Source organism: Pholis gunnellus (assembly GCF_910591455.1).
Source record: "Pholis gunnellus genome assembly, chromosome: 5".
Lineage (NCBI taxonomy): Eukaryota > Metazoa > Chordata > Actinopteri > Perciformes > Pholidae > Pholis > Pholis gunnellus.
The window spans coordinates 17,767,603-17,792,316 of NC_136531.1; the positions used below are offsets into that span (position 1 = coordinate 17,767,603).

At 43.4% G+C, this 24,714-nt stretch overlaps 4 protein-coding genes across 7 annotated transcripts; 3 read left to right on the forward strand and 1 right to left on the reverse strand.

The window, feature by feature from the left end:
• Window positions 1–718: 718 nt before the first annotated feature.
• On the forward strand, window positions 719–9,500 carry zfyve27 (zinc finger, FYVE domain containing 27). 4 transcript variants are annotated; one of them, XM_079160369.1, is made up of 14 exons: window positions 719–815; window positions 1,498–1,600; window positions 2,479–2,710; window positions 2,798–2,868; window positions 2,973–3,159; window positions 3,859–3,954; window positions 4,731–4,843; window positions 4,930–5,042; window positions 5,288–5,359; window positions 5,927–5,947; window positions 7,721–7,862; window positions 8,013–8,059; window positions 8,172–8,253; window positions 8,380–9,500. In XM_079160369.1, exons 3-14 carry the CDS (start codon window positions 2,481–2,483, stop codon window positions 8,445–8,447), a joined length of 1,242 nt encoding a protein of 413 aa, XP_079016495.1. In that variant the 5' UTR covers window positions 719–815; window positions 1,498–1,600; window positions 2,479–2,480; the 3' UTR covers window positions 8,448–9,500. The 4 variants fall into 4 exon arrangements, with proteins under 4 accessions (XP_079016495.1, XP_079016494.1, XP_079016496.1 ...); XM_079160368.1 differs by lacking the exon at window positions 719–815 and having other exon boundaries at window positions 1,305–1,600; XM_079160370.1 differs by lacking the exons at window positions 719–815; window positions 1,498–1,600 and adding an exon at window positions 1,305–1,463.
• An 827-nt stretch (window positions 9,501–10,327) lies between these two features.
• golga7ba (golgin A7 family, member Ba) lies at window positions 10,328–12,594 on the forward strand (the record flags this gene model as incomplete). Its single annotated transcript, XM_079160378.1, has 5 exons — window positions 10,328–10,366; window positions 11,606–11,731; window positions 12,066–12,218; window positions 12,293–12,394; window positions 12,511–12,594. The coding sequence occupies exons 1-5, from the start codon at window positions 10,355–10,357 to the stop codon at window positions 12,592–12,594; spliced, it is 477 nt and encodes a 158-aa protein (XP_079016504.1). The 5' UTR covers window positions 10,328–10,354.
• Window positions 12,595–15,400: 2,806 nt separating this feature from the next.
• crtac1a (cartilage acidic protein 1a) lies at window positions 15,401–20,515 on the reverse strand. Its single transcript, XM_079160366.1, has 14 exons — window positions 20,383–20,515; window positions 19,699–19,904; window positions 19,316–19,512; window positions 19,050–19,186; window positions 18,807–18,963; window positions 18,582–18,716; window positions 18,017–18,153; window positions 17,797–17,933; window positions 17,582–17,664; window positions 17,276–17,376; window positions 16,974–17,142; window positions 16,135–16,280; window positions 15,780–15,819; window positions 15,401–15,663 (listed from the first exon to the last, which is right to left on the reverse strand). Exons 2-14 carry the CDS (start codon window positions 19,893–19,895, stop codon window positions 15,656–15,658), a joined length of 1,644 nt encoding a protein of 547 aa, XP_079016492.1. The 5' UTR covers window positions 19,896–19,904; window positions 20,383–20,515; the 3' UTR covers window positions 15,401–15,655.
• Window positions 20,516–20,866: 351 nt separating this feature from the next.
• On the forward strand, window positions 20,867–24,460 carry r3hcc1l (R3H domain and coiled-coil containing 1-like). Its single transcript, XM_079160375.1, has 7 exons — window positions 20,867–20,892; window positions 21,303–21,788; window positions 21,954–22,141; window positions 22,834–22,904; window positions 23,163–23,258; window positions 23,354–23,494; window positions 24,289–24,460. The coding sequence occupies exons 2-7, from the start codon at window positions 21,333–21,335 to the stop codon at window positions 24,339–24,341; spliced, it is 1,005 nt and encodes a 334-aa protein (XP_079016501.1). The 5' UTR covers window positions 20,867–20,892; window positions 21,303–21,332; the 3' UTR covers window positions 24,342–24,460.
• The last annotated feature ends 254 nt before the right edge of the window (window positions 24,461–24,714 follow it).

Genomic DNA, 24,714 nt, shown 5'->3' on the forward strand with positions numbered 1-24,714 from the left:
AAGAAGAGCAGGAAGCAGAAGAAAGCGTGCTAGAGGAAGAAAAATAAGTGGAGACAGACAACGGCAAAGCTGAGGTGAAGGAGAGGAAGTTAGACGACAAATTAGAAACGGAGGTGACAGATGAGGAAGAAGAAGAAGAAGTAAAGGATGACAGTGTAGCGTATACTGAAATGCTGCAGAAAGGCGAAGATGAGGTGGAAAAGGAGGAAAAGTCTGTTGTAAAAGTAGCAGACAGAGAGGAACAAGGTTCACTGCTGGAGGAAACAGATGGAAGCACAGAGTCAGAGATCCCCGTTGATCTTGACTATGCTGCTGATGGTGGCATCTCACAACCTCTACAGATTGTATCTGCTGAAATAAAACCCCAAACAGATGTTAAAGAGAGGGAACCCCTTCAGAAAGGACTGACCATTGCAGATGACTATGAACAAGACACACAAAACACTGAGACAGTGGACAGTGAGGAAGTGTCTGATCAGGACAAGGACAACGATTCTCAGGTCAAATCCAAAGATGTTGATGAGAAAAAACCTGAAGCAAATGTGGACCCTCAAGAACCAAAGAGAAGTACAGGGTTTGAATCAGGTTCTGAACTGGCTGGAAAGGAGGAAGAGAAAAGTAAGAATGACAGCGGAAGTCTCACCAAGGGGAAAACAAGGAAGCAAAAGAAGAACAAGAGGGCGAGGAAGCACTCCACACAGACTGAGGAAACACAGTCTGGACCAGAACAGAGCCAACAGGTTCCTCAGGCGTCTGAGGGCAGCAGTATTAACAACACAGTCCAAAAGGAAAAGAGGAGAAGAGCAGGAAAATGGGTAATGCATACACAATGTACATTCACATTATTTTCAGGGGTTATGATCAAACTTCTCCAGCGCACATATTGTGAAAAGGATACTTTTTAGGGAAGTAGGAGATATTTTATGTCTCTTAGTTAAACTTTTGAAATTTAGAATATTTGTATATTTATAGAGTCAGGAGTCTTCAGGGAGAGAGAAGGAATAGCCTTAATGTAAAGAAAGTATTAAAAGAAAAGAGAAAAAAGGGTAAATTTAATTTAAAAAACCCACATCAGACCTGAAATTATTATTCTAAAGAGAATATTTTCTACGTAGATTTACATAAAACCTTTGGAAAGACACGTGATTTATTTTTCATCATAATCTATACTTACGTCCTCCTCTAGTTAATCATTTTATGAAAGCCTACATCAGTTAGATCACTCTACTCTGTGATCGACTGTTTCGGACATCTGTCTCTTTTCTGCCATCGATTGGTCGGCCTGGATTAAACGAGGAAGCGGACGTTCTGGGAACGGGACGGAGCTAACAAAGCCAGCTAGGACAAGCAGACAAACTCTGTATCTGCTTTACCCGTCGGTTCTCTCTGCAGACAGCCACACCGTTATATAAACTACAGGTTAACGTTCAAGCAGGAGGGCAGGTTGCTGTCATGTTGACCGGGTCGGTTGAATTTGGAGGCTTTTCCTTCCTCCAGGCTGACGATGTCGGTGGGACGCGCTAGTTGCGCCTGAGCACTCCTCGGCTGCTGCTGCTGCTGCTGCTGCTCAAGTTGGCTGCTGCTGGACGCTCTGCTCGGGGTATGGTGTCTCTGTTTCTTACCTGGGCGGTAATATTGGCTGGGCTGAAGTAACAATATGATCTCTAACAGTGTCCTTCTGGCAGCGAGCCGAGTGAACTTTCCTGTCTGACAGCATCTCACAGGCCACAGCACCGAGCGCTGATTTAAGGTGCTCCTTACCATCAGCTGTGTTGAAAACAAAGCAAGAGTGCATGTGCATACTGTAGTAGGTACCTTAAGCAATGGTCGCTCTGTAGAGATCATCTGCACCATTCCATTTAACATGACATGCACTCTTGCAGTCCTTTGCCCACACAGTGATGCTGTCAGAAGAACTCACAGGAATGTCTCTCTAATTGATTTTTAATCAAGTATTTAACCATGTACTCTCCTGATTGACACAGTGCTGTGAGCTTTCATTGCTTTTGTAAAAAAATGTTTACTATTGCTGTGATTCTTCATTAAGTATGTGTTTGGCCATAAGCACAATTATAATGAATTTACTCAAAACAAATGCCCGACAATAGTTTATTAGTATCAAACTATCCATTGTTTAAAACGAGTCCTTTAACAACAGGCTGAACATGTGATTTTACTGCCTTTCTGGTCGACAGTCTTAAGCACCTCTGTTGGGTGTGCTGTGGGAACGCACAACGCTTCCACTTCATTTAAAGTGTTGTACACATAGAGACACATGCTGCTTTTGCTTACTTGAACTGTCAGCTCTTTGTCTCTCCGCTGACACAGGAAAGCTGTGGAAAGATTCTCGCAATAGCTTTGACAGGATCCAGAGTATATCTCTTAAGGGGCCTGCGACATTAGCAAGTCGGGAATCTTTTTGTCGTTTCGCTGTCCCTCTGAATCCTGCGCCTGCTTTCTGTTCCTCACTCTGTACAGGGATGGCGATGCACGGCGTGTCCCAGGACCCCTCACACGGTACGGGGGAAGCGGGGGAGCTGGCTCACACATTATCTAAAGAGACCCTCGGGTCTCCAGACGCCTCCGAGTTGGGGAGCCCGCGGTGTACGCCAAACTTTGACCTCTTCAACATGGTTGTGTCCTATAAGAGAATGGCTCTGTTTCTAGAACCAGCTACAGATGCAGTGGAGCTGACCCGCTTCCTGCTTGGGTGTGTATGTGTGTTTGTCTGTGGTCTGCTTGAGCATCGTATGATGTATAATGTAGTATTTAATGCCATCTTTTTTTTATCCCTCAGATGGAAGATGCCGCTGTGCTCTCTGCTTGTCTGTATGTTCCTCAATGTCTTCCTCTGCACTGTTAATGAAGGTAAGATGAGGACTTAGGCATTGATATCAATCTGTTGTTTGATGTTTTATTAGACACGTGAATAATTCATTAACTTACTGTTGTGTCTGCCTCTCTGGTATCAGTGGGTTGGATCTCAGTGGGTGTGGTGGCGGTGGCGGCACCTGCTGCCCTGGGCTACCTGCAGGACAGGTGTGGAGGACGAGCCTCAGATTCTGAGCTCCACAGGAGGCCCTATAGCGCTGTGCACCGCAGGGACCTGCAGACAGTGCATCTCACCAAACAGGAAGCCATGCTGGAAGTCAAAGACCTGTAAGACAGACACTGCAGGGGACGGGCTTATGTGCTGCAAGGCTAACTAATGATTACTTTCATTGAGTCTGTAAAATGTCAGGAAATAAAGATCTAGTTGGTATATCAAATCATAACATTTGAGAACCTGAAACTTTTGGTTAAAAATCAATTATCTAAATAATTGCCTGTTTATTTTCTTTTGATTGATTATTCCATTAATTGACGGTTCAGCTCTAATGTGCTGCATATGTGTTTGGTACACGTGTGTGTGCGCGTTTGCGCGTTGCGTTAATGCCTCTCCAGCTCCATGTTGCAGTTACTTTTGTGGACACTAGTTGGTTATAGCTTTACAAATGCTTAAGTACTTTGTGGAGTTTTGATTGTAAAAAACATTTTATTTCTCCAATTCACTGTTTCTCACCAAAACATATAATAATGAGCATCTTTGAGGCTCAAACATGTTTTATTCTTTTCCTACCTCAAACATTTGTAAGGTCCCCAGTCTTCAAATCATTAGCGTGTTCTTTTTGTTTTATACCAATTTTAAAAGTAAATATACTCGCTGATAATGCCAATGTCAGTAAGTTGCTCCTTTTGGAACAGGTTTACAAACTGTGGCTTGTACCCTGGTGACACAAGTCTACGTGACATTTGTAAACGGTGTTTGTTCATGTACGGGTTGATCTTTCTTCTCACACTGTTTGTTGTCTTCACCAGGTTGAAGCACCTGGATGACATGCTGTCCTCTGCCTGCCTGTCAGCAGAAACCTTTTACAAGGTCCTGTACTGGGACAATCACACCGAGTCATCAAGGTCTGCACACACACACACACACACACACACACACACACACACACACAGTATCACCTGTCGTTGAGTAGACATCACTCAACATCTCATGCTCATGGACGTCCTCTTAACAGATCAGTTATTCTTTGTTTCTGTGCTGATGTTGTCATCTGCCTCACTAACATGGACTGAGTAGCAGTAACCAATACTCATAAGAAATGTTAAGTACATTTAAACAGCATTTTGTTATCAAATGAGGTCATATTCAGTATCAGCCGAGTTAAAAAGAGTCATTTTTTAAAGTTATTTTAGTTTTAGTTAAAAGGACAGTTTGGCTGTCTTTTAAAGTGGGGTTGTGTGAGGTACGGATCCATAGTCAGTGTATTACTAACGGTAGATGGCGGTCGGCACGCCTCCAGTTTAGAGAAACAGACAGTAGTACCAGTTTAACTATCTATATTTAGAATATCTTCTGACATGGAAATGAACTGAGAGTGAAATTGATCTATACTGTTTTTGTCAATGGAGACTGGTGGCTACGTTTCACTTTCAGTTCACTTTCCTGTCTCGCATCAAGATAACATGGGAAAATACTCTAATATTTCACAACACTCAAACTATCCCTTTAAGAAGGAGTACATTTCACCCAGTCACTCAATGTTACTTCATTGCGCTGTGCTCTGTAGTATGTGATTTGGAATAGCAGTGTAATATATCTGTAACCCTGTTAAGAATGTGCTGGTGATCAGACGGTGTGATGTGTGTGAATGTGACCTGACATTTGTGATCTCTCCCTCTAGGTGCTATGGAGGGATGCTAATATTGGCGTGGCTGCTCTACATCGCTCCTCTGGGCTGGGTGCTCGCTGGGCTCAACAGCGCCATCTTCCTGTGGAACAGAGACTTCTGCAGAGGTGAGTTCACCCTGTCTGGAGGGAGCGAGGCTAAACACTAACTCTCATTCAAGAGAGTGAAGCTAAAGTTTCTCTTGTGGTTCCAGTGTTGTTGGACCTTAGGAATCTGCTCCACATGAGCCAGGCCTCAGGAGGAAAGTGTGACGAACATGAACACGGCCACTCGTTGGACAGGACGCCCACACCCACTAGTCTGGAGGTGAGGGGAGATAGTGCATGTAGGGTTTGAATGCTGAAGGATTTAGAGGTCGTGATTTACATTAAAACCGACCGTGGCTGTGAGCTTCTTATCCACTTTATCCCATGCCCTCAATGTGTTTCTCCTGTAAGAGTAATGCAAATCCATCAGTTACAGCACGACCACTGTCCGAGAGGCTGATCCCGGGGCCATCAGCCCAGGCTTCACATATTCATTTATGTGTATGCGTCTGTGTTCAATAACAGGACCTGTCTCCTGGCAGCGTGGAGGAAGCTGAGGAGGCAGAGCCTGATGATGAATTTAAGGATGCCATTGAGGTAAATACTGCTCTAGCTTAATTGTACACTTTTCCACCACATGTTCTTATCACAGTTTGTTTTTTTCCCCCTAAACCTGTAAACCCCTGCTTTGTCGTATGAGCTCTGATGGGGAAATGTAGGGCTTCCCCCTCTTAGTGGTTTTGGTCTCAGTCTGCTAAGATCTCTTTAGTCAATCAGTCAGTGTTTGACTCTAGTCTAGAGAGACCTCGAGGATAATTAAAGCAAACAGGATGCACTTGAAGTGCAAAGAGTTTGAAGACCAATGTAATGGAGAGTTTTCAGTTTTCGATTTTTGTCGCAGAGGTTAATATTTTTGCTTTGTCATTGTGGGTCCTTGTGTGTAGACTGATGTCCAAAAAAAAGTAAATTAAATGCATTTCAATTTATGACAGATAGAGTATGCTGCGAGCGGGGTTGAATATGTCCTGAAGCCGTTTTATGATAAACATGGCCTGTAAATTTAAGGAAAACAAATCACAGTTGTTGGAGCTTCCCATGATTGTGTGATAAAATCCTCCTGTCATTATGTTTGTCCTGTTTTTCTCTGCTGTCCTCTGAACTCAGGAAAATGTGGTGTCCCTGCAGGTGAGTGTCCCCCCCCCCCCCCCTCCCCTCCCTCTGCTTAGAAGAGGCCACTGCACTGCCACCCAGTAAACTCTCACTCAAGCACTACGTGGCACATGAACAAGGACTTCATGTGTCGTAACCTTGTGGTGTAGTTCTTGCTTTGCTTTTTGAAGCATGGTTTGGGGTATGCTTCTGTGTCATCACACTGATTATTATCAGTGTTTTGTGGGTAACATTTTTCTCATGTGTTGTTCTGCTTCCTAATAAGGAAACCCCTTTGGTCTTAGTGGTAAGTGGATTTCATAATGCCTCCCATACATGCATTCATCCATCTGTCTGTGTTGTTCCCTTGGCATGAGTTATGTGATGGTAGCTCCAGAATTACAGGCCCATTATTGTTCTCTCCAGTAATCCCATCGTACAGAGTGCTCATTTATTTCTAGTCTGCATGACCTGCATTGTTCATGAGACATTTTGCATTAGTGAAATCAGCTTTTCCCTCCTCGTGCGTTTCAGAAAGATGGACTCATTAACGTGTTGCAGTGTGTGTGTGTTTTCATTCATAGCATGTTATGCACAAGCGTTTTGCATAGTAGTACATTCTTTATTTAATTACAACATGTAATACATTACAGTTTCTGCATAACAGCATATGTATTTTAGCGTTTCTGATTAGCAGACTTGCAGTTTTCAAACTGGCTGTCAGCTGTTCAACACACAGGAAGCAGAAACAAGTTTTCCTGTTCCCTAAAAGCCCTGTTTTGTTTCTCTTACTCTCTGGCCCTCCAGCTTATAAAGTCATCGCTGGCTTTTCATTGGAGGAGGTTGTGTACAAACCTGATATTAGTTTCCAGAAAGTGGGGAAGAGACCTTGTTCAGTCCTGTTTTGGAAACGCGTAGGTAGATAGAGGTATACATGTTGGTTGGTATAGAGCAAGGCTGTGCACATATCAGATTCTCACTACACGATTATAGTGGTCAAAAGAATTCATGATCAGGAAGTTATCACGACGCTATAGAAAATGAGCAGAAGAAAAAGATCAGTCAAATTGATCTTTAACTTTATTTATTGTGCGTTGTCTCTTTTTAAAAAAAATGAATTACACTCTGTAACCATAACTGTACAAACGTTTACAAAAAGGACAATTCCACTAATGGATAATGAAAACAACCGGATGAACAGAAAATCCACCAGTCCTAGCATCTGCCATCAACACAATGTCAACTAAAACAACTTCACTTGCGGGGAGCAGGAGACAGAGATTTACACGATATTATCATATGTGTATTATTAACACAATAACACAACATTTATACCCAGTATAGAGGTATAAATAATGCTTGCTTTATTTTTTATACCCTATTAAAGACATATACCCTTCAGTATTACAAGGATATAATGATGCAAATAGTTTTTCTCTCTTTTGGGGGTTTGTTGTCTTCATGTTTGGCAGATAGATCAAGTGCAGCCGTATAGGCATGCATGCATGTGAATATCCATTTAGATACAAGTATTTTCCACTTTTGTCCATCTCCCTAGTGGCCTTAGTACTTGTCATCACCCTGCTTGATTTATTTGCCAAACATCTATCAGTCAATCTGGCTGAAATTCACAATGAATCATTTTCTCCACTTTATCCCTACCGCTGAGTTTGGCTCGGTGTCTTGGCCAGGTTTTCATTCTCCAAAAGACAGATTACACAGTGTGTGTGACTGTGTTTTTCTTTGTTCCTCCTCCTCTCCCCCGCTCCTCCTCCTCTTCCCCCCCTCCTCCTCCTCCCCCTCTCCCAGGAGGATGATGACGGGCCTCTTGGAGCTCCCGAGTATGACACCATCTCTGAAAATGGTCTCTTGAGCCGCAACGAACCAATACGCAGCAAAGTGTCTAAACTGACGGAGAAACTGCGTAAACGCTACCCCACCACCAACACAGGTCAGTCTGCTCTGACTCATCCACTGGTTCCTTTAGCTCAGTGATAAAAGAAGAAACGGTCTGAGGTTAGTCTCAAATCGCAGCTCTGAAAAGATGCATTTCATTTCATATTTCATAATACTATTTATCTATTTGTGTTTCTCTCCAAAGGCAACTGTTCTAGCTGCAACGCAGTCTTCTCCGTGCTGAAGAAAAGGGTGAGACTGAGAACTTTTAGGATATATTTAGGCATCGCGTCATCGTCATATTTAATGTTGTCTTCCTGTTCTATTGTCACGAGCTTCAATGCGATGTCTCTTTGTATCACAGAGGAGCTGCAGTAACTGTGGCAACAGCTTCTGTTCCCGTTGCTGTTCCTTCAAGGTGCTGAGATCTTGCATGGGGGCAACAGGTGAGAGAACTGACTCATTTTCACATTCAGGTTATGGACTGACAACGTTGCATTATCTTGTCTCTGTTGCTCTTTCTCTGTTTGTTGACTTAGGATCTTATTCTCTCGTTGTTCTCTCTTCTTCAGCTCCAGAGGCCCAGAGAGAGACGGTGTTTGTTTGTGCTGCCTGTAATTCCTCTCTCATCAAGTTATAATGGGATGTCGGTCAAGTGGCCAGCTGAAGCCCCCCCCCCCCCCCAAGCCCTCCTCCAAGTTACTGAAACCCTAAAACCTGCCTTGGTTTTCAAGTTCAGGCACTCATATCTGTCCCTTTAGCAGTGGCATTCCTCACTAAACTACCCGTGTTGCATATGGGACTTCTACTGTAATATGTTAAATATTTCCTGTTTCAACTCTCAATGAAGAACTGGACCTTCAAAGCACAGTGGCTCCACAATCAAAGGACCCGACCCCTTTGCTGAGCAGAGGGAGGTGCACAATGTGCAGGGTGGAGGCCAGGTTCGGGCTGGTGGTGTTGGGTTTATAAGCTGCTGATGGTTTTGCTTTTACATGCTTTTTTTTTTTGCTTTTTCTCGCCGCATAGTCGAATATTGATTTCTTCAGCCCTGTGCAGCAGTTTAACTGTAATGTAAAGCTAGGAGGACTAAGACCGGCATGTTGAATGCGATGGCGTGAGCAGAGGCTGGTAGTTTGAATTTGGTTTGTTCAGATGAACAAAATAATGGATGTACGACCACACGAAGCTCCATATTTGGCTCTGATTGACACATCGGTGCGTCATTGTGGTCGTCCTTTTCCCTGTTGTCAGAGTTTTGGAGTAAAGCAGCAGCCTATAAGTCAAAAAACTGCCAGAGGTCCTTGGAACCTGTGCGTTTCCTCTAACTGGATCAAAGTCAACCCAACTGGATTAAAGTTGATTAAATGGACTGAACAACCGGCCAAAATCGTCATCAGAGCCTCACTCTCTTGCAAGCAGGACTTAAAAGAATTGATGTGGAGGCATCGTATCCCAAAACGTGGATCGCGGTGGTTGTTTTAAACATGGTTCAGACACATATGATTGTAATAGTTTGCTTTGCTTTTATTGTAATCCCATATAAACTGTTACTATGAATTGTTCTTCTATATCTAATATATTTAATTTAAAATGGTGGAAGTTATTATTTGACCTAAAGATCAAGTCTGTATATACTGCCCTTATTTTATGAATGAAATATGCCACTATTGAAATAAACTCATGGTTGATTGATTTCATTAAATTAAGAGTGGGTACGTGTGATCTTTTTGGTGTGGAGATGTCTGTCAGGTTCAGCTGTCTTTGCTTCAGAAGCATGGAAACAAAGTTAGGCCACATTAACAACACTTTAATAAAAGCAACTGAATACCAACACTTAACCACTACTTAAAGAGTAATGTTGAAAGATAAATACCACTGAATTCATTGTTTGTTTCAGGGTTTGCAGTTTCAAATAAACTGATGTGATTGTTTATAGTTTTGAAATCCACAGAGAATCATCACACAAATCTGCAGTTCACCTCAGATCTACAGACTTGTCTTGACTTACCTTGCAGCTCATTGTTTGGGTTTTTATGGACTACAGCTGGTTTTGGTTCTCTCCAGCTGCTCTCATCAGCTGCTTTTATCCAAAAGATCTCTGCAAACATCTTCTTGCATCTGTTTGCTAACAGATATGTTCAAATTATTTCAGTGTAATCAGAATCAGAGACGGTTTATTGCCAAGTTTGCAAAGACAAGGAATGTGACTGGGGGATTGGTGCATAACAATAAATTAGTAGAAGTAAATATAATTTAAAATAGCAGTGGATATAATGAATGTCTTAGTGTCAGGGTCGTGGTTGTGCGTGCTGTCCCGGTTTAAAGGGAAGCTTGAATAACAGCCGTCCTTAACGTTATAGTAACACCAAAACCGGTGTGAGACGGTGGAAGAGATGAATTAATATGACCTGCGCGCTGGGCTCGCGTTAGCCCCGCCCCTCGTCTCTCTCCTCCCTCCCCCGCCCCCCTCCACTCCTCCAATCTGTCCCACTAAAGCGATTTCAGCGCAAGCAGGGACGAGTCCCTACGGCGGCGGATGGCAACATGGCGACAGAGGTGAGACTGGCATATTATCTCTTTTTATTTCCCTGCCGACGGTTCCTTTACAAGCATTCACAGTTGTTCTTACCATTTAAATAAAACAGGCGCAGTTATAACGTGGTGAACGAGGTGCATTGTAGGCTGCACACGGCTGAAACTGTGCCACACTGAGCGGCTGACTTCAGTCCACTGACGGCTGCGTGTGTCCTACATTATCGTGCCAGTTCCGTCCGAGCAGCTGCTCGTTTTTTTTTTTTTTTAATCTTCTCTCCTGTAAAAACGTGTTTTGGCGTTTTCAAAATGAAAATTATAAAGAGGAAATTTGGAATTCAGCTTTGCTTCATGGAAACTGAGACGGGTCAGAAACAACGGATCACCTCCCCGCGATGTTAAGCTGTTTTGGTGTTTTTGTCTGTTGAGACGCCCCGTTAATCCGGTGATTTTATGGACGGTGACCACACACACGCACACACACACACACACACACACACACACACACACACACACACACACACACACACACACACACACACACACACACACACACACACACACACACACGGAAGTATATCGTTCAGCACCATGGACAGAAGCCACGCCGCCCTGACCTTCCTCGCTGCTTTTCCAGCCTGCATCTGTGCTTTCAGAAATAACGTTTAAAAAAAGAATGTTGCTAAACATTATTTTTTTTAATCAAACATACAGCTGGATGCAATCAACATTCCCAGCATAACCACTTTATTTAACAAGAGGTTGGATGGCCTTTTATCAGTCTGCCTCATCGTGTTCCAGCTGATCGATCTGTTGTGAGCTGTAATGAAATGTTGTCCCGTCTTCTGCGAGCTTTGCCCCCTGTAAGATCAGAGAGGAAGAGATGAGTGTGTGTGTGTGTGTGTGTGTGTGTGTGTGTGTGTGTGTGTGTGTGTGTGTGTGTGTGTGTGTGTGTGTGTGTGTGTGTGTGTGTGTGTGTGTGTGTGGAAAGATAGTATGTCCAATGCTGGGCTCTGCTCCAACAGACAACAAGGCAGAAATGAGTGCAGACACTGAGCCACGGAGTGATTGATCACATCTCGTCTGCTTCTCCTCTATCATCCTACATTTCCAAATCGGCTACTGTTTGTACACATTGCGAGTGAAACCGGTGTGTGGAGAGAGATGGAGCTCTCTCAGGGGACTCATTAGAGACATACTGTATCAAACCTCACTATATTTGTCTGTGTGTGTGTGTGTGTGGGTGTGTTTGGTCCTCCTCAGTTCCACAATCTGCAGGAGTTGAGGCACAGTGCATCTCTGGCTAATAAAGTCTTCATCCAGAGAGACTACAGCGAAGGAACCACCTGCAGGTTTCAGACCAAGTTCCCCTCCGAGCTGGAGAGCAGGGTGAGGAGACAGCAGCCTGCGACTTTGGCTTAAAAAAATAGCTTTTCATGTTGTGTTGTCATTTGATCCTATCCTGCTAATCTAACAGTATGCATTTGAAGGTATATTTGTAGCCATCCTAGCACTAGATTAAAACTACTATTACGTTTATTGATGTATTAATGCCACCAATTGTGTTGTGTGAACTGAGATGTAAAGACACATATCATATAACTGGTTCCCAGTTGGAGTTGGGCCTTTGTTGTCATGTCACAATCCCTCACTTTCTCTCCCCATGTTGCCTGACCTCTATCAATCCTAACCCTGCTACTCATGACTCTGCCTGTGTCTCCAGATTGAGCGGCCACTGTTTGAGGACACTGTGAAGACGCTGAACAACTACTACGCGGAGGCAGAAAAGATAGGAGGCCAGTCCTACCTGGAGGGGTGTCTGGCCTGCACCACAGCGTACCTCATCTTCCTCTGCATGGAGACGCGTTATGAGAAGGTCAGACCGGCGATCTCACACTTGATTTTAATAGTCTAGGTTGATGATTAACATGTCTTCTCTCTGTGTGTTAGGTGTTGAAGAAGATTGCCAAGTACATCCAGGAGCAGAATGAGAAGTTCTATGCTCCCAGAGGGCTGCTCGTCACAGATCCCATAGAAAGGGGAATGCGTGTCGTATCCTTACTCAAATGTTTTTGGGTGCATGAAGACAAAAGCATTATAATTGATTTTGTTTATGTTTAATCAACCACATTCCACAGCAAATGTTTGGCCCTTAACTCTCCCACCAGATAGAGATATCAATCTATGAAGACCGGGGCTCCAGTGGCTCCAGCTCGGGGAGCAGCTCCGTGTCCGGCAGCACCGCTCGATGACTCGGCGCTTCCTAACAACCATGATCACTCGCAACCCTGGAGAACTTAGGACAATAATGCTACTCTTGTTCCAACACTCCCAAAGCTACGCTCACTCAAAGGGTTCACTAGTTCTTGACAAAGAAAGGCACGTTGCGCCCGGGGCGTGCCGTCACATGCTAAAGGTGTTCAAGCTTTTAAAACACGCTCTGTGGTAGTTTGTTGCACTACCGTGCTACGTATGATGCAATGTCTCAGTGAAAAGAAGACATCCTTTTTTTTTTGTGTCACTTGTGTGATCGTACCGTTACCTGTCCTTCCTGTCCTCGTTGAAGTTACCGCAGCTATGTGTAATCAGGTGGGTGAGAAAAGCATGGAAGGATGTGAGAAAAGGAGGGAGGGAGGAAGTGTTGAAGACCACAAGCCTCACCAAACCTCATACCTCAGCCGCACCACAGCCGCACCACACCGGACCAAACTGGACTGAACCTTTAGCAAATGTAAGGAAGACGTAGAAGCATTTGAAGGCAACGTTTCACCAAACCCATACAAACTGTACAAGGAACCTCCTTCACCTCTGATGTAAAGCGTGCTGTCTGGTAGCAGATGAATGTTATTCAGCCCGACTGTGTATTTTATGTAGCAGATCTTCCATATTTCTCACATGAAGCCTCTCTTTTCTTTGTTAGACACACAAACATATCTAAGCACTAACCTCTTGGTTTCAATGAGTGAGACCAACTATCCCTAAATTTTAGATTATGCAAAGACATACTGTGGATTGAATGTAGTAGTAAGTCGACAAAGGATGGGTCCAAAAGTCTTCCTGAATCTTACCTGTCGTGTTTTAAAGTACACCCAGCCTTCCTTGATTTCTGAATACGCTTCCAAAGAACAACAACTGCCAAAAACTGGCTCTCAATTGTGAATGTGTCTTTTGTTTTGGTGACATTTTGTGCAAGAGAGCGAAACTTTCGTACTGCTTGTTGTTTGATACACGTGGCAATGAGGTATACATGACTGGCGTCAAATAAATACTGTTTCATCACAGCTGCACAGCTCATATTTCTGTTATTGAACTGTAAATCTACAAAACAGAACTTTCACTATGGCAGACAGACCTTGTTCCATTCAGGTGTGATGGCAAGCAATGACCATAACCCAGCATGCACTGTGGCAAGGTTCTGCAACTCATTATTAAAGCCGCACTAATACACATTTTGCTATTAATAATCAAACTCAATGTTTTGTTCCATTCTTATCGCTCTCATCAGTGTCGGAAGCTGTTTTCAGCGAAAGAGCTCTGATAAACAGCACCAAGCTGCAGACAGACAACGTTAGCTGGTGGACATTCTGGAGCATTTAGTTGCTAAGAGGCAGATAGTTTTGACAGGAGTTTGCAGGGACAAAAACACAGAGCTAAAGGGAGAGTAAATAATAGAGTCAGATTCACCATGTGGCCAGAAACACGACTCTAAATGAATGAGGAAGTTGCTCCGTGACTGCTGGACATGTAAATAAGCAACTGTTAGCCATAACAATTTTGTTGGGTGATAATATATACATTTTCTGTTTACCGCTTGTGCTGTTGCCCCCAAGTGACCCAAAAGAAATCAATCGTGGCGGCTTTAATGTTGTCATGTGACAGTACCTTCTCACGGTTTATTTGAAGTTTGAGATCCCCTTTTGTCCCCTTGGCTGGGCAGGATCTGCTATATAAACTATGTTAACTATACAAACACATTTACGAGACAATAGATACACAGGATATTTATTTTATGCTCAATAGGCCTTTTCTCACATAAGATATTGTTACATAATAAAATGAATCATGGCTGAATTCCATTTAGCTGCTTCAGTTTCAGGGTCCAGGTATTTTTCATGATTTCAAAATGTCCTGCTGTGGAAAAGGTCTATAGTGCCTATTAATGATACTCATTTTAACATGTTGCATGCACTTCAAACATTTGACAATAAATGTCAGATTAAAAAAAACATTTTAATTTGTAACGAGCTTTGGTCAGGAACATTCCCTCATGTTTTCATGCAGGCTTGCCTGGATATACGACACTGCAGCATTTTCAGGGGCATGAACCCGACCCCCGTTTTTAGTCTTCACTTACAACATGGAGGGACTACTGCATGCACCCAGCTCAGCAGAGCAAACAGGACACGTCCATTCAGCAGGATGTCCCGATACGAGGACGTGCATTCTGAACAAACAGACTTTCTGTTACTGCATGTAACAGGAAGTCAAGTCTTTGAGCAGATGCTTATCTTACTGTATCATCATTACCCTCAAGACTACCATCCCCTGAGATCTGCCAGTGCAGAGAGCACCACGGCACACTGTAGTAAAACAGTTATAAAACGGGAGGCTTCAAATGTGGAGGCAGAAGGGGAGCGGACGCCAGCGTAAAATGGAGCCAACGCTGCGTGAATGGAGGGACAGAATAGGGGAGGAGAAGAAGAAAATGGTGGAGGAAGACAAGGAAAGACAGATTAAGACAACACAGTATGAATGGTGGAAACGGTCAGATGACAGGCTTGTGGAAGGAAGATGCGAGTAAGACAGTCAGAGTATCTTTCCTTTGTACAGAAAGATAGACCAGAGCCAGAGATCATTTTCAGATGGCTTCAGGTCTTAGTGAGAACTCAGTGTGTCTTCAAACATGCAGAGAGCAATAGTTGGTGTTTGCTGCTGCTGTCAGTCAAAGTCTATGGAGTGTGGAGGTTGTGTGTATGAGAGACTAATAGAGAACATCTCAAAGCACTGCTAAAGATATGACTGTTGTATCTATGAAATGATAATCAGACCATATTGATTTGCAGCTGTTTATTAAGAGTTTGCCGTGACACATACAAAATAACAACTATAATTTAGCAGTAGCAGTAAGCAGTTAAGAGAAAAATAGAGAAAACTATTATTAAAAAATATATATTAAAACTACTCATAGAGTAAAGAAAACAACAAGGCCCCTAAAGTACAGACAAAAAGGAAAGTATTTTAAAACCAGGTTCTCTGTAACATTGTATTTCCCACAGTCATGGAACATTGTGATTGCATATCAAGTGATTTTCCTCACAGACCTGTAGAAACATTAAAGGAAATTAAATAGAAAACAAATATTTGATTTGAAATGGTTTTGTTCTTTTTTTTAAGCACGTCATATAAAGAACTGAGTAAATAGTTTATTATTTCTTACCTGCACAGCGGCCATTCTTGACAGTAAACCCTTCACCACACTAAACAAAAAGATGAAAGACATTTATTGGTATTCAAAACAAATGTGCTGATTTATTTAGAATTTGCAGACAGAGAAAAAGACAAAAAAGGATAATGAGTGTGTCAGCAATCAGTAACACTACTAACACACCAATAAAAAGGAAGAGAGAGACTTATATCGTCTTCTGTTGTTGCTTTGTTGCTTTAAACCAAACTGAACTTGACAGTCAGAGAAAATGACTGTGGCGACTTTAAAACATTTTTAGGCCCCTATCGCATACTGCCTGGAACATTACCCGCCTTCATAATTCATGCCGTGGATCCGTTCTGCGTACCTGCGTGTCATTAGCAAGCAGAGACGATTTCCCTTCTTTGGGATAGGCCACTTCCACCACTGAGTTCATTTCACCAGGCTGGAGGGTTCGAGTGATGGAGCTGCCGTCTGGCCAGGAGACGTCCAGTACCGTCACCTGATCGGTTCCTGGGAGTCAAGGGTAAAAAACATTCACTGAGCATCACACAAGAAGTAAATAAACCTTTCAAAAAGTGACATCATTTCCTGTTAGGACAACATGTGGTGTTACATGTTGAAGGAGGAGTTTGAGATTTTGGGAGTATTGGTACTCATTACTTATTTGTACTTATTTGACAGTATAGATACAGGGACTGGAAATGGGGGGGGGGGGGGGGGGGGGGAATCACATGCAACAAAGGTCCATAGGCTGGAATCAAATCTGGGACGATACTGTTATGTGGCATGCTCTGTAACCACGCAGTTACAAAGGTGCTCTGATTCTCATTATCTTGATGTTGCTGGGCAACTAGCACAGAAGTGCTGTGGTGATGTATGGCACATTTTTTTAAAACTTTGGACAGTCTAAAGTCTGTCTCTGTCTGCTTCCAGTTTTCACAAGCTAAGACTATTGTAAGCAAGAAAGCAAATGAGAGTGAATGCGTGTATTTCCCAAAATGCAGAACGATTCCTTTAAATCCCCCTGTACGTATAAAAACAATGTGTAAACAAGAAAACAATTTCTAAGCTAAGTTCTCGTTGCTGTAGGATTGCGGTATCCCCGGTCTGGGTTTAATGTGATAAAAAATAACTGATACATTCACGTTGAGCGTCCCATTTTCTTCCAGTGTGTATGGATTATAAAAGGAAAAAGGAAGTTACCTAAACCAAAGTGGGCGACAGGCTCCATCTCACACAGGTACCCCGAACCTCCGTCGATGATGCGAGTGTGTGCTCCACTCTGACTGGTGAAGGCTGTCACCTTGGCTCCGCGGGCAAAGGATCCGAACTGGGTACGAGGGATGACCCGCAGCCAGTTGTTAGACGAGCCCTGATGAGGAGATACAGTCTAGTTTGTGTATCTTACAAACAAAAACACACACACACACACACACACACACACACACACACACACACACACACACACACACACACACACACACACACACAGACTACACACACACCTGTGTAACCTTGAAGATAGAGATTGGCTGCTGGGCACTCTCTCCATGTGCCAGCAGCAGGTCCAGCTGTCCGTCCCCATCTAAATCTGTCACGGTGCCACCTGTCCAAAACAAACAAGCTTTCACTGCCCTGGCCTACAAAACAACTTCACTGTGGTGTTTCATCTGACAGCCGTGTCTCTGTAAATCTCACTCAAATAGAGAGGTAGCAGAGGTGTTACGTATTCACTTAAGGTTATAACATTTTCAGAATAAAACTGATGAAAATGTGTTGTCCAGTGTCCTCTGTTGGGAGGAGCAGCTGACCTGTTCCTCGCCCCTGCGGCTCTGCAGCATCTCCCACGTGAAGCTCCTGTATCAAAGGGTCTGCATTCGCTCTTCTTGACACCCTGCCAACAAACACACAAGAATGTAAATATAGCTAATAATGTCAAAAGTAATCCAGGATGGCTGCCGGTTATTTTTTAACAGATTGTTTCCTCTTATTGGAACTCGTATTGAGATAATACTTTAACTGTTACCTGAACAGCCTGTTAGGGGCGTTGCCTCTATATGCAATATTGTTGAAAAACACCTCCAGCTCCTTGTCATTGTCAAAGTCAGCAGCGATGACTGTGCGAATAGGTGAGGGGGTTGCAAATCCTCCAGTGGCTATGTTCTGCACAAAGGAAACACTGTCAAGTCTTGCTCTATCAAACTGACTTAGTCGTTTACCGCCACTGTCCTGCTCTACTCTCTTACCCTGAATTTAGCGCCGCTGCCCTGCAGGAAGAGTCTGTGTGGGCCGTTCCAGTTGCCATAGACGATGTCTGTCTTTCCATCGCCATTGAAGTCAGCTAGTGCTACTCCTCTGCCATGCTGGTACTGGTCCTCCACACCTTTAGAAGTTGACACAACGTTGAAAGCTTTAGTTGTGCTACTGCTGGAAAAATATATTATACTGTAGTTGGATATGAATCATTTTCAAAGCACCTATGTGTAGGATTTGGATTCCTTACATTGGCGACTCCTAGTCGTATCAAAAACAGACACTCAGGCAGACAGCAATGCATTTTGGTACATTAGCAGAAGAAAACCTCAACATTTCAAGTACTTACTTACTTACATGATCTGTGAGGCCGTACACAGGCACAGCTGTGCTTTGCTAACATGCTAACACGCTCACAACGACATCAGTTTAGTGATAAACTAAATTATTTTCAAGGCAATCCATTAAACATTAAACAGTCCATAACATAAACTGTACTCAATGACTACATTTAATTAAAAGCATAACTACTCCTGACTATAGCTGCTTCTTACTCACCCGACTGTCTGGCCATGTCAACAAACGTCCCGTCTCCATTATTCTTGAACAGGAAGTTGGGTCCGTTCTCGTTGTCACAGAACACGTCCGACCTCGACTCGCTCAGGATTGGTCCGACGATCACACCGCGCCCACCTGCAACAGAGAGCAACACCGTGAATGCTTCAGCTGATTCAGCACACTTCTAAACATCACAGACGTGACCTCTCCAACCTGACTCCTGACCTGTGAACTTGTTGACCCCGGCCTCGGCAGCCACGTCAGACAAAGCGACGATGCCCTTGGTGAGATCACTGGCAGCCTCATCCATTTCAAGGAGAGCGTGGGGGCCGACGCTGCCGCTGGCATAGTTGGCCACGTAAATTGAGTAACGGCCCGTTCCCTGCCGAGCAACAACAGCCAAGAGAGTGAGAGGAAGGTTTTTCTTGGAGGGAATCATTGAGAAAACGACAAAGTGGGTTCACTGACCTTTCTGTCAACACATGCAACCGAACGTCCTGCCATGCGATTGGCGACACCACGACGCACATTGAGCTCGTCCCCCAGAAGATCTTCAAAGCGGCCATTCCGAAACTTGAACAGCTTGTCTGAATAGGTTGCCCTCCCTATATTAAAAGAAGAAGTCAGTTATCATGAGGAAAAATCATTCAGCCACCCTGGAATTAATGCTGGGGCAAAACATTGTATGGACATATCATAAGCACATATGCACATATCATTTTTCTTTTTTTTACCAGAGTAGGCATTGTTTGTGTTGAGGAAGTAGATCTCCTCACGTCCATCTCCATCCACATCACAGGCAGTAACTCCAATAGCATTTCCTGCTTGATCCCTTAAGGCGTAGTATGGAGAGCTGCTGTCATCAATAGCAATGTTCACCAGCCTGTTTTGAGTGTGGTTGTACTTCAGCACCAGGTTGGGCCCATTGTACCTGAGGGAGAACATCACACATTGAGAAAACATGATGCGAGAAAACATGATGCGAGAAAACTTTCTGCGTGCTGGTGCCCTTTTTATATTTTTCGCCCCTGCCCCTAACACAGCCTGAGTCTGCCACTGCTGTGAGTAATGTTCAGAGTAATGAACATATGAAACAGCAAACCAATTTCCCACTCACCCTGCCACAACCACTTCCAGGTCGCCGTCACCATCCACATCTGTTACAGCCATTCCATAGTTCAGTTGTGTGGGATTGTGCAGACTGTCGGGAGGAAGCATCGTCTGCGTTACAACCTGAAACATGGGCTCAGAGCTTTGGGCGTGGGACGTATGCCAGAGTCCGACCAGGAAGAGCAACAGACCTGAACCCCACATCACTGCAACCTGGTGGAACACAGAGCACGGCTGGGTAATGCATTTCAATTAATGATGCAGATTATGCACTGGCCATTTGTAATAAAGCAGGATATACATAATGATGATGAGCACATATAATGTGTATAGAGATACTATGCATGAGTAACATGTATTTACAGGGGAACTCCACCAATGTTATGCACCAGTTTTACACAAAACAGCAAAGTGTAAACAAAAGCCACAATTATTATTTTAATGTGATTCCTTTCTAGATGCTTGCATACCATCCATAAAATCGACATTTTGGATCTGTAGCAGAGTATCTGCACACATATATAATATCAACGCTCTTAGATGTTAGTTACTGTTATTAGTGGCATGTCTGTATTACTGATGAATCTTGGTTAACTGTTGTTAAAAATAAACCATCATGCACGATATAATCCTGCAGCAGTAATTATTCATGATCGTGCTTGTTCCTGAAGGCATTTGGTTCAAATCTTACCTGCTCCTTCAGTGTATAGAGATCGAAATGATCTGACTTCGCTGCAGCAACGTGAGTCGACTGATCACCTTTTATTATATCAGCTGGAAAAGACACTCGTTCTCTTAAGATTCTACACCTTACACAATTTCTATGTTGAATTTACAAAACAGCTTGTGTAACGGTGTGATAGAAGATTGACCAATCAGGGTGCCTGTTAGAATATTACCCAATGGCTGAGCTGTACTTCTCTGCACGTGTAACTGAGAGGCGGACGTCTCTGTAATTACTGCGACGGCACAGAAATAATACATTCAAGCAACAACACATTAACATTTTCTGAATCCTGACCTATGAAGACAACGACTGTTCTGATAAAAAAACAAATTTGAGGGTGAACAAATGTGCTCATCGTCCGGAGGGCTTCAGCTGTAGCGCCAAAGAGAACACAATTTCCCAGAATCCTTTGTGTTGTTCTATGCGTGCGTCAGAAGTGCGACGGAAACCTGTAACAAAACAAGCCAAACACGGGTAAGCCGAAAGAGGAACAATTATTAGCTATACTTCTGTTTAGGAATGTTTACAATGAAAATACATGAACACAGTTAAAGATTGGTGCATTTTGACATCAACTCGTGTGTTTGTGTCCTCAATAAACAACGATTCCAACCGCAGCGAGCGGAGGTGTAGTTAGCTACATTGGTAAGCTAACCAACGTTAGCTAACAGCAACGTCTCAGTTTGCATGCGTTTAGTCTCATTGTAGACTTTTCTCCCGGAGGAATGATCCGGTTAATGTTACCTAGTAAGAATAAAATATGGTTCATATTGTCCTTAAATGTATCCAAGACTCGTTTGGAAGGCGGTTAACGGCTAATAAAGATTATATTACGTATTTCATTGCATCGCCTCTTCTCGTGTCTCCTTTCTTCTATGATCCAGGTGATTTTTTTTTTAAAGCGTAATTCAATAATGGAGTCAGAACAGGCAAAAGAAGACTGTGCTCCAAACCAGCCAGAAGCCGCTCCTCCTTCTCAGGCAAAGAAGCCAAGTCAGGCTCCGTACGTCCCCAAGCAACGACTCCAGGGCTCCAAAGATAAAGCTCAGGCCCAGGGAGAAGTAAAACCAAGACCCAGGCCTCGCTACACTGACAAGGCAAGGAAGAATGCCAAGAACAAGAAGGACAAGGCTGGAGCAGCGGATATGGGAGCGCCTGTTGAAGGAGAGCTGGAGAATGGTGAACCTGATGTGAAGGAAGAGCGTTTACAGGATGCAGATGTACAGGAGAATGGGCAGCCTGAATCAACCAACGAAGAGGCGGATGCTACCTCATGGCTGGAAGCGCCAGCCTCCGAGGAAGGGGAGGAGGAGAGCTGGGACACCTTGTTCAATGATGATGGAGATTGTCTTGAACCGCACCTTGAAAAGGTGAGAGCTTGGTCTGAAAATTCACACACACCACACACAATCATTTGTCTGTTTTTTTTTGTACACCTAGTTAAAACGTAAGCAGTCTAATAGTTGTTCAAAGAATATGTTGTCCCCTTATCATAACCCTCTTCTCCCACCCGCTCTCACTTCTTCCCTCTCCAGCTGACTGTGAAGGAAAGTAGAAAGAAGAAGTCTGTCCCGGAGGGCAGGTTTGATTACCACAACGTGGACGCGGATGAAGAGGACGACATCGACCTCACGGAGGACGAACATGCTCACATCGTAGAGATCTACGACTTCCCTGCTGAATTTAAGATCGAGGACCTTCTCAAGTTATTTCAGAGCTACCAGTATGTATAATTCAGAGAACCGCTGCTTCTTGCTGCATTTTCAACATGCGAATCCTGACCAAAAGCAGTTTAATGAAATCTCAGAGACTGTGGCGTCCCTGGTTTATGTATCACATTTGAGAGCCAGAATCTGAAGTTTCAGTCAGGGTTGTAACGGTCTGGATCAATATATTGATTCAAGGATCAACAATCTAATTAATCATCGATGCAAAGTTTAAAAAATAGATACTTATCATCATCATCTTTAAGATGCGCCTTTTATTTTAACATTCCTACAGAGCCCAGTAATTAAATTGTGAGTGAATAGAAAAAGCCGTCGAGCTCGCTGTCATTGTAGAGGAGTGAAAAACAGAGATTAAAAGAATTTGACTTTCAGAAAAGATCAGAGAAAACAGACTCACACAATGTACAACGGTGTGATGTTTTATTCATCCTTTATTTGTCCTTAACACAAAAAAAAAGATGTTCTATTTGAAATGCAATAAAAATATTAGTTTCTTGATAAAATGTACGGTAAAATGATTTCAGTATGTTTTAGGCCACTTTGTGATGCCAGTAAATATCCTATCGTTGTCCAACTGACAACATCGTATCGTGATTTTAACCCCCTATCATCAGTTTTAACTTCCTTTGGTTTTTGTCATAGTTTCTGCGCTGCTGTTGTGTGACTGTTTACTCGCTGTGTTTTTCAGACAGAGAGGATTTGAAATCAAGTGGCTTGATGACTCACACGCCCTGGGCCTCTTCTCAAGCCCCATAGCAGGTTAGTGAAGCACATAAAGAGATACAATAAAATACCTAACAAAACATTATGCTCTGCATGTGAATATCACTATTGGAGGACATTTGTTCAGTTAGAGGATCCGTGGACATGAGTAGATCCTGACATTATTCCTTTACTTAGCTGTTAACTGCTGAGCTTTTCTGTGGTATCGGGTAGTCTTTTTGTGCTTTTTCAGTTGTCTCCAAAAGTATAAAACACCATGTAGACCTTTGGAATTTGTCTGTTTTCCATTTTCAGCTCGTGAAGCTTTAAGATCCAAGCATCCTCTCATGAAGTTGCGACCTCTCTCCAAATCCTCCGCTGACACGAAGGACAAAGCTCGTAGCTGCTCAGGTACAAATACCTCGGCCCCTCCGGTGGTTTGTATCTCACATTTCCAGAGACTAACATTATGTTTATCGGTCATTGTTTTTTCTTCCGATCCTCAGACAACCTCCTGCCTGCTAAAGAGAGACCTCAGACCAGCGCAATGCTGGCTCGCAAGCTTGTGGCCAGTGCCCTCGGTGTAAAGAGCAACCAGACGAAGGAGCAGGGCGAGGCAGAGAAGAAGAAGCTCCAGGAGGCGAAAGGTGCGTTGATACCAGAGATGTTATGTTCAGCTTATGACTGAGGTTGATGTTCTGTGGTCAGCAATACATCTTCTTTGGAAGACCTGTTCTCGCTCTACTAGTAGCATAGCTGTTTGGGAAGCAGACCGTTGACTGAAATACTGCAGATCCTCACCTTGAGTGGGAATGTCGCTAATGGGACAAATGGTGCAGGTTGTCTGTAAGAAAGAACATCGTTTCCTGAACAAATAGATATTAAAAACATGCCACAGTCTCTCCTAATCTTTGCATCACAAGGTTTCCACCACAAGTGGGAGCTGTTTTTATACTTTACGGAAAAGAAAAATGAAAATTGATGCCAAGAGAAGTTGCTCTCCGTCCACTTCTGTGCGGATCTCCACAGGTCTATAATCAGTAAAGCAGCCATTCCCCTTCACAGACGGAACATAAGTATATAGGCACAGAAGACCACAAATGGCCGTCCACTGAAGAGCCAGTCAGGAAGTCAGGGCCTTGAGTACAGAACACTAAAAAAAGCTCCTTTTGTTCTAAGCACGGGCACACTGCTGTGCTCTTTCTGTAAGATCACAGCGCACACAGGGAATGTCAGTCAGAAGCACATCTTGTGCTGAACATTGTGTCCTTGGACTGGATGCCACATACGCTCGTATTCAGAGATTCGTTTACAGCCGGCTCTTCACCACCCTGCATGTGGAGAAGACGGTGATGCATATTTAGAGCAACAAATACACAAGTTGTGTGTAGTTAACAGTTTTTGCTGATTGATATGTTGAACTCTGTGATTTGTTTTTCAGAACAAAAGCGCCTGGCAGCCAAACAAAAGGAAGATGCCTGGGAGGGCAAGTGATTGGACAGAAACTACTGTTTTATTTTTTTTTTTTTTTAGATTTCTTGATTCAGCAGAGGCTTAAGTCTTCTCTGTTTCTTCCCTTGCTCCGTTTTTGTCCACTGGCCACTCCTCCTCCTTACCACCACATTTCCCAGAAATGGATTCCCACCATTTTTTTCCCCTTCTTTTGGCCACAGTCCTTCCCCAACTGTTACCGAAGGTCTCATCTTTCACTGTCCGTTTGCCTGCAGTGTTACATCAGATGAAAGGGTCCAGCTATTGTTCTTTTTACTTTTATTGTCATACTTTGTCCACGCAGGGACTGTTGCATCTGTGCCACGGCCGAGGCTAAAACAACCGACTCGCCTGGGTTTTCGTTCACATTTCTTAA

Excerpts from the sequence above, each read along its gene's own strand:
- zfyve27 (XM_079160369.1), top strand. The coding sequence starts at position 2,481 with ATGGCGATGCACGGCGTGTCCCAGGACCCCTCACACGGTACGGGGGAA. Across the intron at positions 2,869-2,972 it reads CCTCTGCACTGTTAATGAAG|TGGGTTGGATCTCAGTGGGT; the intron begins GTAAGATGAGGA and ends CTCTGGTATCAG. Across the intron at positions 5,360-5,926 it reads AATTTAAGGATGCCATTGAG|GAAAATGTGGTGTCCCTGCA; the intron begins GTAAATACTGCT and ends CTCTGAACTCAG.
- crtac1a (XM_079160366.1), bottom strand. The coding sequence starts at position 19,895 with ATGTGGGGTTCAGGTCTGTTGCTCTTCCTGGTCGGACTCTGGCATACG. Across the intron at positions 18,154-18,581 it reads TGACATGGCCAGACAGTCGG|GTGTGGAGGACCAGTACCAG; the intron begins GTGAGTAAGAAG and ends CAACTTCTAAAG. Across the intron at positions 17,665-17,796 it reads GCCCCTAACAGGCTGTTCAG|GGTGTCAAGAAGAGCGAATG; the intron begins GTAACAGTTAAA and ends GTTTGTTGGCAG.
- r3hcc1l (XM_079160375.1), top strand. The coding sequence starts at position 21,333 with ATGGAGTCAGAACAGGCAAAAGAAGACTGTGCTCCAAACCAGCCAGAA. Across the intron at positions 22,905-23,162 it reads CTTCTCAAGCCCCATAGCAG|CTCGTGAAGCTTTAAGATCC; the intron begins GTTAGTGAAGCA and ends TTCCATTTTCAG. Across the intron at positions 23,259-23,353 it reads CAAAGCTCGTAGCTGCTCAG|ACAACCTCCTGCCTGCTAAA; the intron begins GTACAAATACCT and ends TCCGATCCTCAG.